Here is a 15944-nt window from a genome sequence, read left to right on the forward strand (position 1 = left end):
TTTCAAAGAATTAAAATGTCATTAGAAAATTTTTTAGTTAGATCTACTTAGTTTCAATTGTCAGTTTCTATAAAGGAACGTAATTTTCAACCCTTTGCCAGAAAAAAAACAACAACATTGGGATTCTAGCATTTATAAAATAATAAACATTTTACAATAGTAAATTAGTTGTATTTGTCTCAAATATTAACACTTAATTCATATAAAATAGCAATAGCTTATAATCAGAAAAGATAGGAAAAAATAAAAATTTTGTGAAAATGTCATAGAACAATTTTATTTTTATTATTTGTAAAAAGGTATAAATTATTAATACCAATAAAAAATACTAAAAATTTATCTTTTGTTAAGCAGGAAATAATAATTTAATAATTGTCAAATATTTTTCCAATTTTTCATTCAATTTCAATTTTAAATAAAGGCAATTAAAATTTGTCATTTTAAACAATTAAATAATAATATTCTGAAATTAAGATGGAATTCCTAATTTTTGAACCCCTTCATCAGTATTTTTTAACGTATTGTTCTAACCAATTTTTGCATGGAAATTGTCAAGAGCCTTACTACACACGTGATAACATTTTAAACATATGGTTACAGTTTCAGTTAAAGTCCTTATTTTTACTCAGATAAAACATTAATTCAAAGTCGGAACAAAAATGGACACAATAATCAACTGGAAAATTCCATCTATCCTTTCTTGGCTGTGCAAGTACATCTCAATTCGAGGATACTGTGAAAGCAGTTCATGATCTGATCATTCTCTGCAACACTTTGGCGTATTCGTGCGCGCTCAGCAGCTCTTCGCCGTGCTCCAAGCCGCGTCTTCTTCTCTTTTTGAAGTCATCCTGGCTGGTGGCTTCGATGCAGAGGACGATGAAGCTTCTGTCGCAAGGGTGTTTCTCCTGGTCAAGGAGACGGTGGCGAAGGAGGGAGCTGGCAACACCCACCTGTGAATGAACAGAATAAATCAACGATGAAACATATACATTCAATAATAATGTTCATTTTTTTATAGTTCAAGCTCAATAATCGTCGAACAAAACCAGTGGCAGTGGTTTCCCAGAAACTTCCACACATGCGCACAAGTAAAGGTTTAATGCCCCCCCCCCCTCTCTTAAAATTGTGGATCATAAGTGTTCAGACTTTTATTTTCACAACTGAAATGTTACAGATTTCTGTTTATCCAGATGACGCTGTTGAGTGTCGTCTTATAATTGCGGTAAGCTGTTTTCTTGTTTGGCAGGTAACGTTCGAATGGAAAGCGCAGGAGTAGCCTTATGATTTACACCCAAAGCAAAATTACTTTGCATAGTGTATATAATATCAAGTAACTAATGCATAAGCTACTGGATAATATATGCAACAAGGAATTTGTATGCTTTATAGTACAGTGAAGTAAACTGGTACTTGCGTGTTAAATACATATCATTAACAATAGTTAGAATAGACCAACCTTCGGTGTGAATCTAGCATGATACTTTTTGAGATTTTTTTAGAGACTAATCTCTGAGATTCTATTAATATATCAAAAAATCAAACTACGAAAAAATCTAATACGTATCTTTGACATCTTTTTACTGGGCGACTCAAAATTTGATGTAGAATTTGTAGGTCGGCACTCAAATTCAGCAGGTACTTCAAATATCTTTCAACATTGGATGCTAGATAGTTTGTAGCATCGTATGGTAGGAATTTTATCTTCCGAGTTTCCAATAAATATCAAACATATTTACATTGGAAGATGTTCCGGCAGTTTTTGCCTTTGCACGCGAGTCAATGGAAGTTTCGAACATTTGTAGCAAGTTTTCATTTGTGTGTACGGGCTTAATATGGCGTGAATCCTTTTGCCAATGCTATTCAAATAGTTTTTTGTTACGCCTTATATTATGATTTAATACATTGAAACAGAACAATACCACAACTAAGATAACAGCAACTGACTAACTGCAACATCCATCCAGGCAACTGACCTTCTCAAACTGTCAAATGACACAATGGCAAATCAACCGAATCAGACATTCATCAAACTTTGTAGCAGAAACACTTGTCTCTGCAACTAAAGAATTGTTTATATCTAACGGTGGATCGTACGATTGAATCAAACGCATTCTGTAAAGCATGCTTTATCGAACAACATCGTAAAGAAATCAAATAATGTCCTAACAAGGTTCTGATTAATACGAGAGCAGTATCTGCTTTCTGTGATCATCATTTTCATGAAGCTTAGGAAATAGATGCAGCAAAACAGAGACGAGAGATAAGAATTACATAGTAATTCAAGGGAAATTCCAAGTATAAAAACCTTTCTGCAAAATAATCTTACCTTTGTGGTGCCTTCTGAGTGCCAAGCATCACAATAAGCCTCCATCTCTCTTACTCCAAGGCGATCCGAGCCATGCCAAACCATTTTGTGTGGCCTGTAAAAATAAGCATATAAAAACTGATGAGAAAATGCCAAGAGTGTAATTTATTACAGGAATTGTGTTCTACATTGCTATTATAAATTAATTTGTGCAATTGACCATCTAAAATGTATGATGATGCAATCGAGAAGTATATCTTAGATAGTATATTTTAAAATCCTTTCCAATTGCAAACCTTTTTCGAAACTTAAAAATATGCCAAACTGAGGAATCAGAAAATAAACATAAGTAGATAGCTTTTTGGTAGCATAAGATTTATAGATAGCATTATTAGCTTTATAGATAGCATAAGATATGCTTTATTTCCTGATGGTATTCTCAACTGCTTTAGTTTACAAATATTAAATATTCTGAAATAGAAATATATTGTGAAATTTCCGACCAAAATAGTGTTCTAAGCCACTGGAGATTGAAATTCACTGTTTAAATAACTATTTACTAAATAGTTACTATATAAAATACAAAATTTTATATTTTTTTTATCTGTTTTTTAAATTAAGGCTTAGATTATTTAGAAACTTTCAATATCTAAATTTCAGGTTTATAGTCCAACCATTTCATAAAACTTTTGCTTATTAAGAAATATTCAGCATTCAAAATTTTTCAGTTCATTGTTAAGTTTTTTAAAGGAATATTCAGCTTATTTAGCTGTATTTTAAATTAATTGTAATTTAAACTTTCTTGTCGATTTTCTTAAACGACGCTTTAGCTTAATAAAAAATATTCAGAAGTCAGAATTATTTTCCTTCATTGTATTGTTTCTAAATGAATATTCAATTTATAAAACCCGATGCTGAATTTCAGTCTTATATTCAAGTCTCTTGATGAAGCTTTAACTTTAAGAAATATTCGTCAGACATAATGTTTTATTGAGTCACTTAAGTGAATCTTCAGTTTATTAAGCAATGGTTTAGATGTCTATTGTTGAGTCTCTTAATAAGTTTTAGCTTTTTAAGAGATATTCAGTTACGTGAATATTTCTTATTTATCTAGAATTCAGAATATTGTCGAGTCTCTTAATGATGTTTGAGCTTATTAAGAGATATTCAGTTACGTGAATAATTCTTATTAATCTAGAATTCAGAATAAGGTCTAGTCTCTAAATGAAGTTTGAGCTTTTTAAGAGATATTCAGTTATGTGAATAATTCTTATTAATCTAGAATTCAGAATATTGAAGAGTCTCTTAATGAAGTTTCAGCTTATTAAGAGATATTCAGTTACGTGAATAATTCTTATTAATCTAGAATTCAGAATAAGGTCGAGTCTCTAAATGAAGTTTGAGCTTTTTAAGAGATATTCAGTTACGTGAATAATTCTTATTAATCTAGAATTCAGAATATTGAAGAGTCTCTTAATGAAGTTTCAGCTTATTAAGAGATATTCAGTTACGTGAATAATTCTTATTAATCTAGAATTCAGAATAAGGTCGAGTCTCTAAATGAAGTTTGAGCTTTTTAAGAGATATTCAGTTATGTGAATAATTCTTATTAATCTAGAATTCAGAATATTGAAGAGTCTCTTAATGAAGTTTCAGCTTATTAAGAGATATTCAGTTACGTGAATAATTCTTATTAATCTAGAATTCAGAATAAGGTCGAGTCTCTAAATGAAGTTTGAGCTTTTTAAGAGATATTCAGTTACGTGAATAATTCTTATTAATCTAGAATTCAGAATATTGAAGAGTCTCTTAATGAAGTTTCAGCTTATAAAGAGATATTCAGTTACGTGAATAATTCTTATTAATATAGAATTTAGAATATTGTCGAGTCCCTTAATGATGTTTGAGCTTTTTAAGAGATATTCAGTTACGTGAATAATTCTTATTAATCTAGAATTCAGAATATGGTCTAGTCCTTTAATAAATTCTATCTTTAAAAGAGATATTAAGTAATAAGAATTACAGGATTGTTGCCTAGATTCCTTGCAAATGCCTAGCTTATTTAGATGTATCCAGTAATCCATATGTTTTATATAATTAAGATGTGTACATTCAGCTCTCCTTTAAATTAAAGCAGCAAAGCATTCTTCTTACTTCATGCAATGTCGTGCCAGTCGACAATATACATTATTCAAAATTAATTAACATTGCATTAATAATACATTATTCAAAATTAATTAATAAAGGAACACTTTAAGTTATGCTGAAAGACAATTTACGAAGATTATATCTCTCCACAGATTGTATACCTCTAGTTTTTAATACAGAATTCGTCTACTTGTCAAATTAAAAACCTGTGCTATCTCAGTCACATTTAATAAAGATTATTTGATTGTTTTTCTTTTTGTTTGTTTGTGTTTGTACTCACCATGCATTATCTGTTAAAACGTTTCTTCCATCAAAAGAATATATTCGAGGAGGATACGAAAAAGGAGCAGCTGTTCCAGCGAACAGGTCCTTCCAGGAATTGAATAACACCTCACCCTGAAAGGAAAAAGGAAGAAAAAAAAATCATTGCAAATTTTCCAGTGATAAACTTCAAGAGCCTAGTCCACTCTGTACAGACAAATATGGAACAATAGCTTTGTTCAGTAAGGTCAATCAACGTGAAGAATTCCGAAGCAATAGCGGATATATGATAGCTTTTTACGTTCTCGGACAAGGAAATATATGTTACCCCTAAAGCTCAAAAGCCGTTAATGTGCAGATTAGCTAACTAATCTGAAGATTAACTAATTTGCGGAATCAAGAGTTTTCCACATTTTAACTGCACATTAGAGGTTTCCTTATCATTAAAGCTCAAAAATTTGTTTCACTAGTTAACGTTGGTAAGAATGGGTTTCACAAACTTAGCACCAAAACGGTTTAAAACAATTTTATACGATATCTGAATTCAGTGTTTACAAAGAGAGATTAACGAAAGAAGATGTCCCGGTGGTAGAAATGTCTTTACGTCAAATAAATAAATATTAATAAATTTAAATTTATTAAAATTAGAGAAAAGCTGTACGTAAATGCAATTTGTATAATTAAAAAGATATATTTTGTTTGTTTTAACATAGTGTAAAAAAATATTTGCCATATAATGTTTCTAGAATTGCTAAAATCCTCCAAAATCTTGTATGATTTTTAATTAATTTATATTTAAAATAAACATTTAGACACTGAAATATAAGTCGTGTATTGAAGACAAGTGATAAATTTCATCAAGACTGAACCGATATTGTAAATTGCTATTAAAAACATAAAACAAAAACTTATTCTTTTATTTACAGATTTTTTTTTAATTTTTATATTTGGAGATGATGACAACTCAACAATTTTGAAACTTTTCATTAATATTTCACCCTGGAACTAACACAAACTGCTCATTAATTCTTTGAGTCTTAATAATCAGTTCGAAAAATGAAAACAATCGGCAGATGTTATTCTATTTTAAAGTATTCTGTCGGGAATTTCCCGATCATTTTCAAATGACTGAATATTCTCTTTCAATCACAATCACCAAAAGAACTGTTTCGTCTGACTTCAGGGTCGAAGTTTTGTCTAATTCTATTAAGTATGTGTTCAAAAGCAATTTCTAGCAAACACGTACTGAAAAATTCTAACACTTTTTCTCTTTTGTTGATATAGGTTTAAGGATATCAAAAGTCAAATAAAGCAATTGAGCATAAACACGACTTCTGAAAAACTTAAGTAATACATTAGTTGTTTGAAGTCTCTACTCAGATATAAAATATCATCCATCATTTTTTAAAATAAATAAATAATCCAAAAAATGAAACCGAATTTTAAAAACGCTTTTAAAAAATGAAAAAAAAAAAAAACTCTGAATTATTGAATGAACTCTCCAGCATCATGCTGAGCATAAAGTAAACCGCTATGTGACAGTCTGTCATCTGGTCTCATAAAAGAATGTTGATCGATTTTATTTGTCAATGATTTTAGACAAAACAGTTTTGTTTTGCGGAAAAAAAATCAACGATTATCAAGTTATGGAATATATTTTCTCCAAAGACCCAAAAACTTCATAATCATGAGCTGAAAAGGTTTTAGTTAAGTCTTATTTGCCTTATTTATTTATTATTCTTTTTAATAAATCACTATTTAAATGAGTGCATTTTTATCCCAAAGCTGTCATTTAGATATTATAAAAAGTATTTAAGATGTGAAGTTCCCTACTTTTTTATTGAGAGAAGGTTTAAATATAAACAGCCTGTACTTTCGCTGAAAGCAAAATTAATGAATTAATATCAAAATAAAATATCTGTATATTTCCTATTTAAAGACAAACCGTACACGTCAGATACGAATGTGATATCTGGTTTATGTAAAAAAAAGGAGAATGGCATGTAAATGCATTTTTCTGATCTTATTTAAGGCCTAGAAATTTGACTTAATGAATAATAACTATCGATTTCGGGAATATATTTTAAATTTTTTTTTAAATATAAAATTAATTGAATTATTCGACGTTTTTCGTGTGTTCTTAAAGATCCATCTATCACTGTTAATATATGGACGAGTAAAAATTGTTTTATTTGTTTGTAAAATTGTCTAAATATTTGTATCTAGAAATTCAGAATTTTTTTTTATATTTCCCTTATTAAAGCTTGGGAATTTTTTTCAGATATTTCGATTTTATTCATTCTTGTAAATTAAATATTAATTAAGTATTTTCCAAAAACGTTTCTAGTGATAACCAAAGACAGGAACTCTGTAGGCACGATAATATAATTGCATATAAATATATTTGGAAATTCAATTAAATTTCTAAAAATCACTCTAAAACGCAAATAATCATTATTCTAAATAGTCCTCTGGAACTAGTATCTTCCCCATCAATTCAATAGTACAAAATATTGTAAAAGAGTAGAATATCATATACCTTTATACAAGACTAGCCGCCTTTGGCGACCAACCGATATGGTTTCAGTTAAATAGTTTAGGTAACTTTGTATGGAATTCTCAGCAAAATATTTTTAAGCTTCAAAATTTAATAATTGTATAAACTATTATCGAAGCTTTACATCTTTTTGTTCATCGTACTGTGCATTCCCTTAATTTTTCAATCATATCCCCTTAAAATTTGAACATTAATTTGAAATAAAAATAATTACATTTGAATACAATCAAAAACATTTGTTGAAACCAAGCATGTTTTTCAAAAATATGAGTATAGAAACAGAATGCTTTAGCTTTGAAGTTTTATATGTACAACAGAGTATTTTTTATATAAATTATACAGTATTTTAAAGAATTATTCTTTAAAAATGTCTATGATTTATCATAAAATTTAGTGTTCAGTTTTAATGTGAAAAGGATTTAAATGACGTAAATAATAACATTTTATTTTGTTTGAGTCAAAAAATAAACTTCTGAAGAAATGATAAAATCGAAATTTTTTCGTATTTTTCTTTCCATTAGTCTTAAGAAATCATATTCGCTAAAAGATACTTGATACTCTAATGTTCAAATCAAAAGACGTTCAAATCTTCATCGACTCATTCAAATTATGAAGCTTTGAATATTAAAACTTTCGGACGATCAATAGTTTCATTAGTTGTGGCCAATCAGCCCTGTGGTTGACAGAAACATCTTCTGCGGGAAAGATAATGCAGTGATCTAAAATTATAAGTTTCTATGAAATAATAGAACTTACATTTTCAAAACTCATCCAGTTTTAAACGTTGAAGAATGGGTATTTTTCATTTAAAATGTTAATGTATCAAGAATATTTAATTAAATATGAGCTATATGACCAACGGTCTGTAGAAAAAAAAATTCTTAATTCATCAGAACATTTCTTGATTCAAACTATATAAAAAATAATTTTTTTCTTCATTTGGATAATTTTTTCTACTAAGTATATATGCTTATTACTAACGATTTAGAAACTAACTACTGGGCCCCGGCTGGAGTGGATATCCTGTATAGATATATATCAAACCATTTTCAACTTAAATAACATAGAATTATAGAATCAATAATATAGATATTTTAAAAGTCACAGAAAACTTTTTTCTGCGTTTTTTTAACGCTTCATATTTATTTTTTCCCACGCAGATACCTGTGAAAAATAAAACTTTTCTGAGTTTAATTTGTAGTAAGAGCTAACTTAATGTTTTAATATGAGTTTTTGTCATCGTGATGACATTACGTTGCTATAAACAAATTTTTCACATGCACGTGTGAAAGGCTCGTGTAGATTAAATTTTATTTTAATTCTATTAAAATACATTGTTGCAACATATGATTAAAATGTTTTAAAAAAACGACCAAAATTTTTAATTAAATTGTAAAATTATAGATGATACAAAAAAATAATTTTTCGAATTTTAAGTTGATGCAAAAATTACTCTTGTGCTGTAATATTTTAGGGAATTTTCGAGGAGAAACTTCAACATTTCGCTTACCTTCTTATTAATTAAAAGAATACTAATTAAAAAAAACACCGCGCCGGGATGCTCATTTCTATCTTCCAAAGACTATATATGTCAAGTGCGGTAACTGAAGCGATCTACCAATGACAGCGCTTGAGTCAAATCCGACAAGAGAGTGAACTATCTGTTGTCTCTACTTTCGGAAACATATAAACGCGGTAATTTAAAAATGCAATGACTTGAATATATCAAATTCAGTATGAGATTTTGTGACCACAAATGTAGCCTTGTATCAAATTTTCGTTTCAATCCATTAGGCAAAACACATCTAAAACACAAATTTGATTTTTAAATACTTTTAAGCGCATGCCAGTGATTCATCGCCAAAACACTCGCCAAGGATGACAAGACTGATTCAGTAAAAGTACTAAATTCACGCCAACGGTAAATATTTCGTAATTATCGTACGGCCGTTCCATGCAAAGCGTTCTCGGAGATAGTATCTTTAGCAGAGAGTGCGAGAAAGTTTTAGGGAGACTACCCTCACTGCTTTTGTTTATAGATGAAAAGCGATTGTATCGTCAGCTTAACGGCCTAGACAGGCGGACAAGAGTTTCAAATTAATTATTGCAGTGTCATGAGGTCTTAGATTCAAGGTCATTTAACACCCTTTCGTGATATTAACTACCTGTTAATGAAGATAAATTTTCACGTGAAGTAACACCTTATTTTAGTTTAAGATATTTATTGCGTTTTACATGTTCGACAGAGTTTAGACAAAGAACAATCTTACTTTTGATAATGTCTTTAAAGTATGACTCATTTTTTTTTTTTTTGAATTAATCAAAAGTGACGCATTTTTTAAAACTAGCTATAAGACAGTACAGATTTCTAGAATTAAATTTGCGAACACTTTACTGAAAAACGTTTTGAGCTGGACGGATGAAATTTATACGCTAGTTTACACCAAATTTCAGATTCCTCTCAAATTTTGAAAGAAATTCATTCAGAAGATACCTGCCTGACAGGCTACCAGCGTACAATTAAACACGAAAGCTGCAAAACGTAAAGAACAAGAAAGATAAAATTTGGTACACATACAGAACAATTAACAATTTTATTTAGTAGTATGTTCTATAGCATACATGTAAATGCGTTAACGGCCTAAACGAAATAAATAAATGTAGTATGTTATTTTATGCCTACAATTGTAGAACTATAGGGTATACATTTTGGTTTCAATATTTGTATACTTTTGGGTTTTAATCAATCAAAAATAAAGGCATTCAAGATAAATTTCTCTATACTATGTTGTACGTAATTTTTATGCGTAAGACACTGAAAATAAAAATCTGAGCAGTCATCGGGTTTACGGCTTTGTCCACAGCCCACAATGTATTGCGGAGTATAATACCTTTCTTTGATAGCGTACAAAAATATTTTGGGGAAGCCAGTTTCATTGTTGCTGCTTTTTGTTTGCTTGTTTGTATATGTCTTCATGTCCAAGAAAACAATGGATGTACATGTGTGTGTGTGTGTGTGTGTGTGTGTACATTTGATATGACTTATTTAACAGACTGAAAAATCAATAATCTAAACGAACAAACTAATAACCAAAGGCAGTTAGTTTGATATAAATCTAGAAATTCGATGTAAAATACGAATACCAATTTTATCCTTATTTTTGAGCTATCACATTTGCAACTAGACAGGCAGAAGTAATATCAATATGTTTATTTTTTTAATTCCGAAAGGTCTAAATTCTTATTTTAGAATTTTTAAAGATTACAATAATTTTTCTTTATACACTTCAATTACGAGAAGATTAAAACTTTATATTTTTGAATAAAGTCCTGGATTTGAATCATCTTCTATTACCTTTATGTTGACGATTGGCAGATCCGAATCCTTATGCCGAACTATGCTGTCCAAGTTCTGAACGCGTGATGCCAAGAATGCCCGGAAAGTTCCTCTGAGGTTGGCGCGTCTTGATTGCCGGTAACACTCATAATCAGCGCCTCGAACTCCGTGCATGTCTCCGGTGTAAGGCTGGTTCAAAGCCGCCATGCGCAGCTGAAACGCAAGGAAATAGATTCAAAATGGACAAAAGACATTTTCACAAAGTATCATAGACATATGCAAATTGACTCTGCTATTATTATTTCTAGATATTATATTTTTATTAAATTTAATTTTTTATTCTTTTCTCAGTAAATTGTTAATAAATTATTAAAATGTTTCGAATATCAATCTGAAGGAATATTTACTATGATAATCATTTAAAATTTAATATTAAATGAAGGAAAAGTTTGACAGCATCCTGTTTTACTTGAAATATATTCATTGCAAGATTTAAATTACATGCTTCTGATTATAAAAATAGCATAGGAAATCCTTCTTTGTTTTTTGCTTTATACTAGAATCGATTAAAGAACAATAACGGGTTTAGTGATTTTGCGATCTTAAATAGTGAAGATTATCAGGCGCATGTTTAATAAGCTGATTATCTCATTTCATATTTCAACATATGCTTAGTATCATTAGCACAATCTGCCTGTTAATTATTTATTAGATAATTTCTTCTTATTTTAATAACTTTGTGAAAAGGTGTACTTATTTATGCATTTATTATAATTTTCATGATAGTTTCATTTGTACATAATATTATCTAAGCAGGTGAGCGGTGTTTATAAACTGTAACAATTAAGTAAACACGAGATACTGACGAATTATAAATGACAAAATGCTAATATTTTCTAAATATTTTTAATTCATCTGAATATTATTTGCTCTTACAAATTTATTTATTTGATAACAAATCTAATAGCATTTTTTGATAAATTTTCCTTAAATCTTTCCTCATCTCTAAGCCCAGTTGACTACATACCAATGTTAACATTCTTTAATTTCTGTTGAATATCACAATATAGATCTTTTTATGTTTCAACAAAAATATATAAATATATTTAAATAATTTTAGAGCATGCAGAGTTTTTTCAATGAAATAAATTCATTGAACATTTAAATTATTTAATAAATAATACTTTAGTAAAAAATTCTTATTTTCGAAATTACATATTTTGTAAATAAATAGAATTTTGTTAGAAATAAATTCATTAAATTATTCAAAAAGTTAATTGGTAACAAGATATGAATTTATCAAATATGGAATTAAATATTTTTAAGGATATTTTTTACCCCATTTGTTTTTTTACAAATTGAATTTTAGTTTAAATAATAAAAAAATTCCCATATATAAAGATTCGCAATACATTACAAATGAAACAAAAGATAATACTTACTTTTCGTCTAATCTGTAGGCATGAAAAAAAACACAATTAAAAATTTTTTTTAAATTAAATTTATTAATTACAGTCCCCTAAAACTTTAACAATTAGTATATAATTTTCATGTGCATTTTTTTCGTAAATAATATAACATTCATTTTATAAATTCCATTCAACAGATGAATTAAGTTTAATTATATTAATATTCCGTTTGGAAACACCAAAAGGACTATTCTGAAATGAATCTTGAACACCTATTAAATGACGAGGATGACACCTGAAATTGGCACCTTTCTCTCCGAGCTTTACACCTTATCGGTGAGAAGAGTTTTAGTCTATAACGTCATATTTAATATTCATTACATACTGCATACACAACATTGTTTATTGGTATAAAGTTTCGAATCCGGAATCCTCCGGACTTAAATGCAAGACCTTATCGCTAGGTTACCCCTGAATGTAACAATTAAATCAATTAAAATTATGATAAGCTGGTTAAAAGTCAATTAAAAATTATTTTCATAAATTAATTGTAAATTTTAAGAAATACTTTAGAGCACAGATCTATGGAAATTTCGAAATTTATTGAAAATATGAACATAACTATTTTTTTAATTTTATTCTACTATCTTTTAGCAAGTGTATTCACAAATCTCTGTTAACGAATTAATTAAGTCACCATAGTTAATTAATTGTTTAGAACGCACTATTTTTGGAATCTCCTTTTCATTTTTGCTTAAATTTCGTGCCTTTCTATTAAAAGCGTATTTAGTGAACAAACGAAATATTTGCACTCGAACAGAATTCTGAGATTACATCATAAAACGGATGTGTAGAGATACTGCGTCTTTATATATGTTTGCTTCAATTTACGGTACCACGTGACCGACGACATTAAAGTCTTTAGCATTTAAAGTACGGTGTTCCAGTGCTCGGATAGTAAAAGTCTTGTCTAAATAGGCCTGATATTTGATCAAATGTTAGATTAGACCCTCGAGATAAGGCCATTAACATATTTATCTGTATTTTTTGAAGAAAGCATCTGGAAGAAAAGTGAAAAATTTGACGAAAAGAATAATAATTTCCTGGCTTGGCGAGATTTGGAATTCGGATCAGGAAAGTATCATCATCTTACCGCAAGGTCTTTGAAAAATAACTTTGAGTGAAAAAGCTTATTATCTGAAAAAATACTCACCCTTGGCGCAGTGTCTGCCTTCATGCCACCAACTGGAGGATTTAATGGTGCAGGAGTTGTGGATGTTGTCTAGAAGTGGCGAGAAAGACATCATAAAAATTAATAACAGACACAAAGTAAAATTATATTTCAGTGCCTGTATGAGTAGGATTGCCGGAAAATTGTTCGACAAAAACATGGGATTTCAACAAAGAATTGGACATACTGACTTCGTTTGTTAATACAAAGTCATCTTTCTTATATTATGCAAAATTTCCTCGCATTTCTTTAATCTAAATAATGATATTTCTATACCGTAATCTAGAATTTACATATGTCATATAAAACTGTTTTGTTGAGAATCATTATTGCTTTTTATTTTTATTTCCAAAATATTACTTGTCTTTTTAAAATTATTTCCCTGCTTTAATTAATTTTTTCACTTTTAATTCTTTTAGGTACTCGTTTTACCTTCCTTTAAGATTTTTACTCTTTTATCAATGTTTTTATATAATGTTGTCATCGAAATTGAAATTTTGACAATCATTCCCAGTAGAATTCCATTTCTAATAGTTTATGTGTTAGCTTGTTTTGTGAGCGGATATTTTTGTATTTTTATATTTGTTTTAGTTATATGCGTTTTTATGGTTTATTAAAAAAAAAAATTTGTTCAAGTTTCGAATTTTTTTATACTTACTTCCGTAAACTTCATGCTGTACATTTGCAATACATAAGAAGTATATATACATTTGCGATACATAAGATGGTCTAACTCCTCTATCGAATGTAAACAGTGTGGGATATAGCGACAAATGCCGTTATCCTCTAGGTGCTGAGAGGTTACAGTTAGTAGATAATTCTAACTTCTCTATTAGGTAAAAAAAATTATGTAAATATTGTTTTTTTATTCGCTTAGGAATTGATACATAGCGAAGCACCTGACCCATGTTATTTGAGGTTTGTTTTGCCAGTATTGTTTAAAATATTTAATGAAAACTATTATTACATCATAGAAAGTATTTATATACTTGAGGGTGAATTCATGACAAAAAATAGAAAAGCAAAGGTTTAATTAAAACCAATTTAAGAGAAAATATTTAAAACAATATTATTTGTTAATTCTGTTTTTAGACGCATTGCTTGTGGCAACAATCATGAAAAGCTTTCCATTTATTTGTGTTTATGCCAGTAACGGAAATCTTTCGTTTCTCGATCAGAAATGGTCTGAATGCTAAACAATACACGTGTTCAACCTGCATTGTTTTTAATAATAATGGAGTGTCCAGCGATATAAGACGAAGAAAAAATGTGGAGAAAATCTGCTAATTTGAAAAGAAAAAGCTGATCGTAAAGCTGTTACGTTGGCGCAAAAATGTGAAAAATTAAACTAATTGCATTAAAAAAACCTTTTTTTATAAGTATTTGTTTATTTTTTAAATTTATAATCTCAAATAGTTATCTTACTGAATTTTTTTTGACAAAATAATTCTAAAATTAGATTAATATGTGAAAAAAGTTCAATAATTACAATGAACTTTTTAAATTTTAATATACATAAAACAAAAATTTAAAAGATATTTATTATTATGTAATTTAAAAATCTAGAAAAAAAATGTTTTAAATTTCTTTATAAATTGCTTCTTAAAATATACTACAGAGCAGAAAAAAATAAATATAGGGGGAATCCCCATTTCATTCCTAATGCTTGCAGATATTGTAGAATAAGATTTTATCCCATGACAATAAAAATTATTTTTCTATGCATACTGAAATAAAAAAAATGAATTGAGAAAAAAAGAAAAATTTATTTTAGGTTGAGAGACTGCTGTAAACTACATTTTAAAAGTCAACTTATGAGCTTTTTAAACCTATACACGTTATACTGCAATCTGTAGCCTGTCCCCAATTTTAAGAGACTAAAATTGAATAATCGATTTTTTGAAGATGCAAACAATTCTCAGTTCACCTTGAATAATTAATTAAATCCATTTCTGTTCCCTTTCGTATTGGTATCGTCGTGAAACAATCAATGCGAAATGTTCATTCATAATTATGATAATAGATTTCTTAATCATAGTCTTTAAATCTGATTACCTGACAACATAAAACTCCGTCGACCCCGAAACAAACTCATTCTGTCAGATAATACGTGAAGTTATTTCAGTTATATGCAAAAATACGATAGCAACCAGATTGGTCAAAGACATCACCTCGCCACCCAGGAGGTAGAAGTTCGTCTGCAGAAGGTAAAGAATCATAGGCCGAGATAAAGTTGTCCATCGTACGTCTAATAAAACACTGATTACGGGTGTTTAGGAGACGGTTTTTATCAACTTTATGAGACGGTCAACGGCGTGTTTCCTGGTGGACCTAGAGGACTGGAAGATAAGTTACGGAATAATGAGGCCATATCTGTCGGCCATTTTTATGACTATTGTGGGGCTACTGTACAAGTGAAACTCTGAAGAAGATACCAATCTACCAGCAGGAGCGATTTCTGTCAGAGCTCGAAGCAAATCAGTTCTTATCATGGGTGGGAAGTGGTCTTTAAATGAAGAAAGTTTGAAATCTATTTCAAAACAAAAAGCTATTGAATAAATGAAATAATTAGTAACTCTAACTCTTGCTATTAAATTTTGGATTTCATGAATTTTGACAAAATAATATTCATCCATATGTTGATTTCCTTTTTTAAAGGGTACACGGATAACAAGTTACACCTGAATATTGATAAA

General features: G+C 29.1%; 1 protein-coding gene across 1 annotated transcript in view; it reads right to left on the bottom strand.

Moving 5' to 3' along the window:
• Positions 1-403: 403 nt before the first annotated feature.
• Positions 404-15944, bottom strand: part of LOC129960531 (collagen alpha-1(XVIII) chain-like) — a 146250-nt gene continuing 130709 nt past the window's right edge. Inside the window, exons 25-29 of the mRNA XM_056074024.1 lie at positions 13231-13299; positions 10627-10821; positions 4734-4849; positions 2327-2420; positions 404-950 (exon numbers count right to left, since the gene is read on the bottom strand). Coding sequence (XP_055929999.1) covers positions 747-950; positions 2327-2420; positions 4734-4849; positions 10627-10821; positions 13231-13299 — 678 coding nt within the window. The 3' untranslated portion in view covers positions 404-746. The remainder of the gene's footprint in view (positions 951-2326; positions 2421-4733; positions 4850-10626; positions 10822-13230; positions 13300-15944) is intronic.

Source organism: Argiope bruennichi, chromosome 2 (genome assembly GCF_947563725.1).
Source record: "Argiope bruennichi chromosome 2, qqArgBrue1.1, whole genome shotgun sequence".
In the NCBI taxonomy this organism is placed as follows: domain Eukaryota; kingdom Metazoa; phylum Arthropoda; class Arachnida; order Araneae; family Araneidae; genus Argiope; species Argiope bruennichi.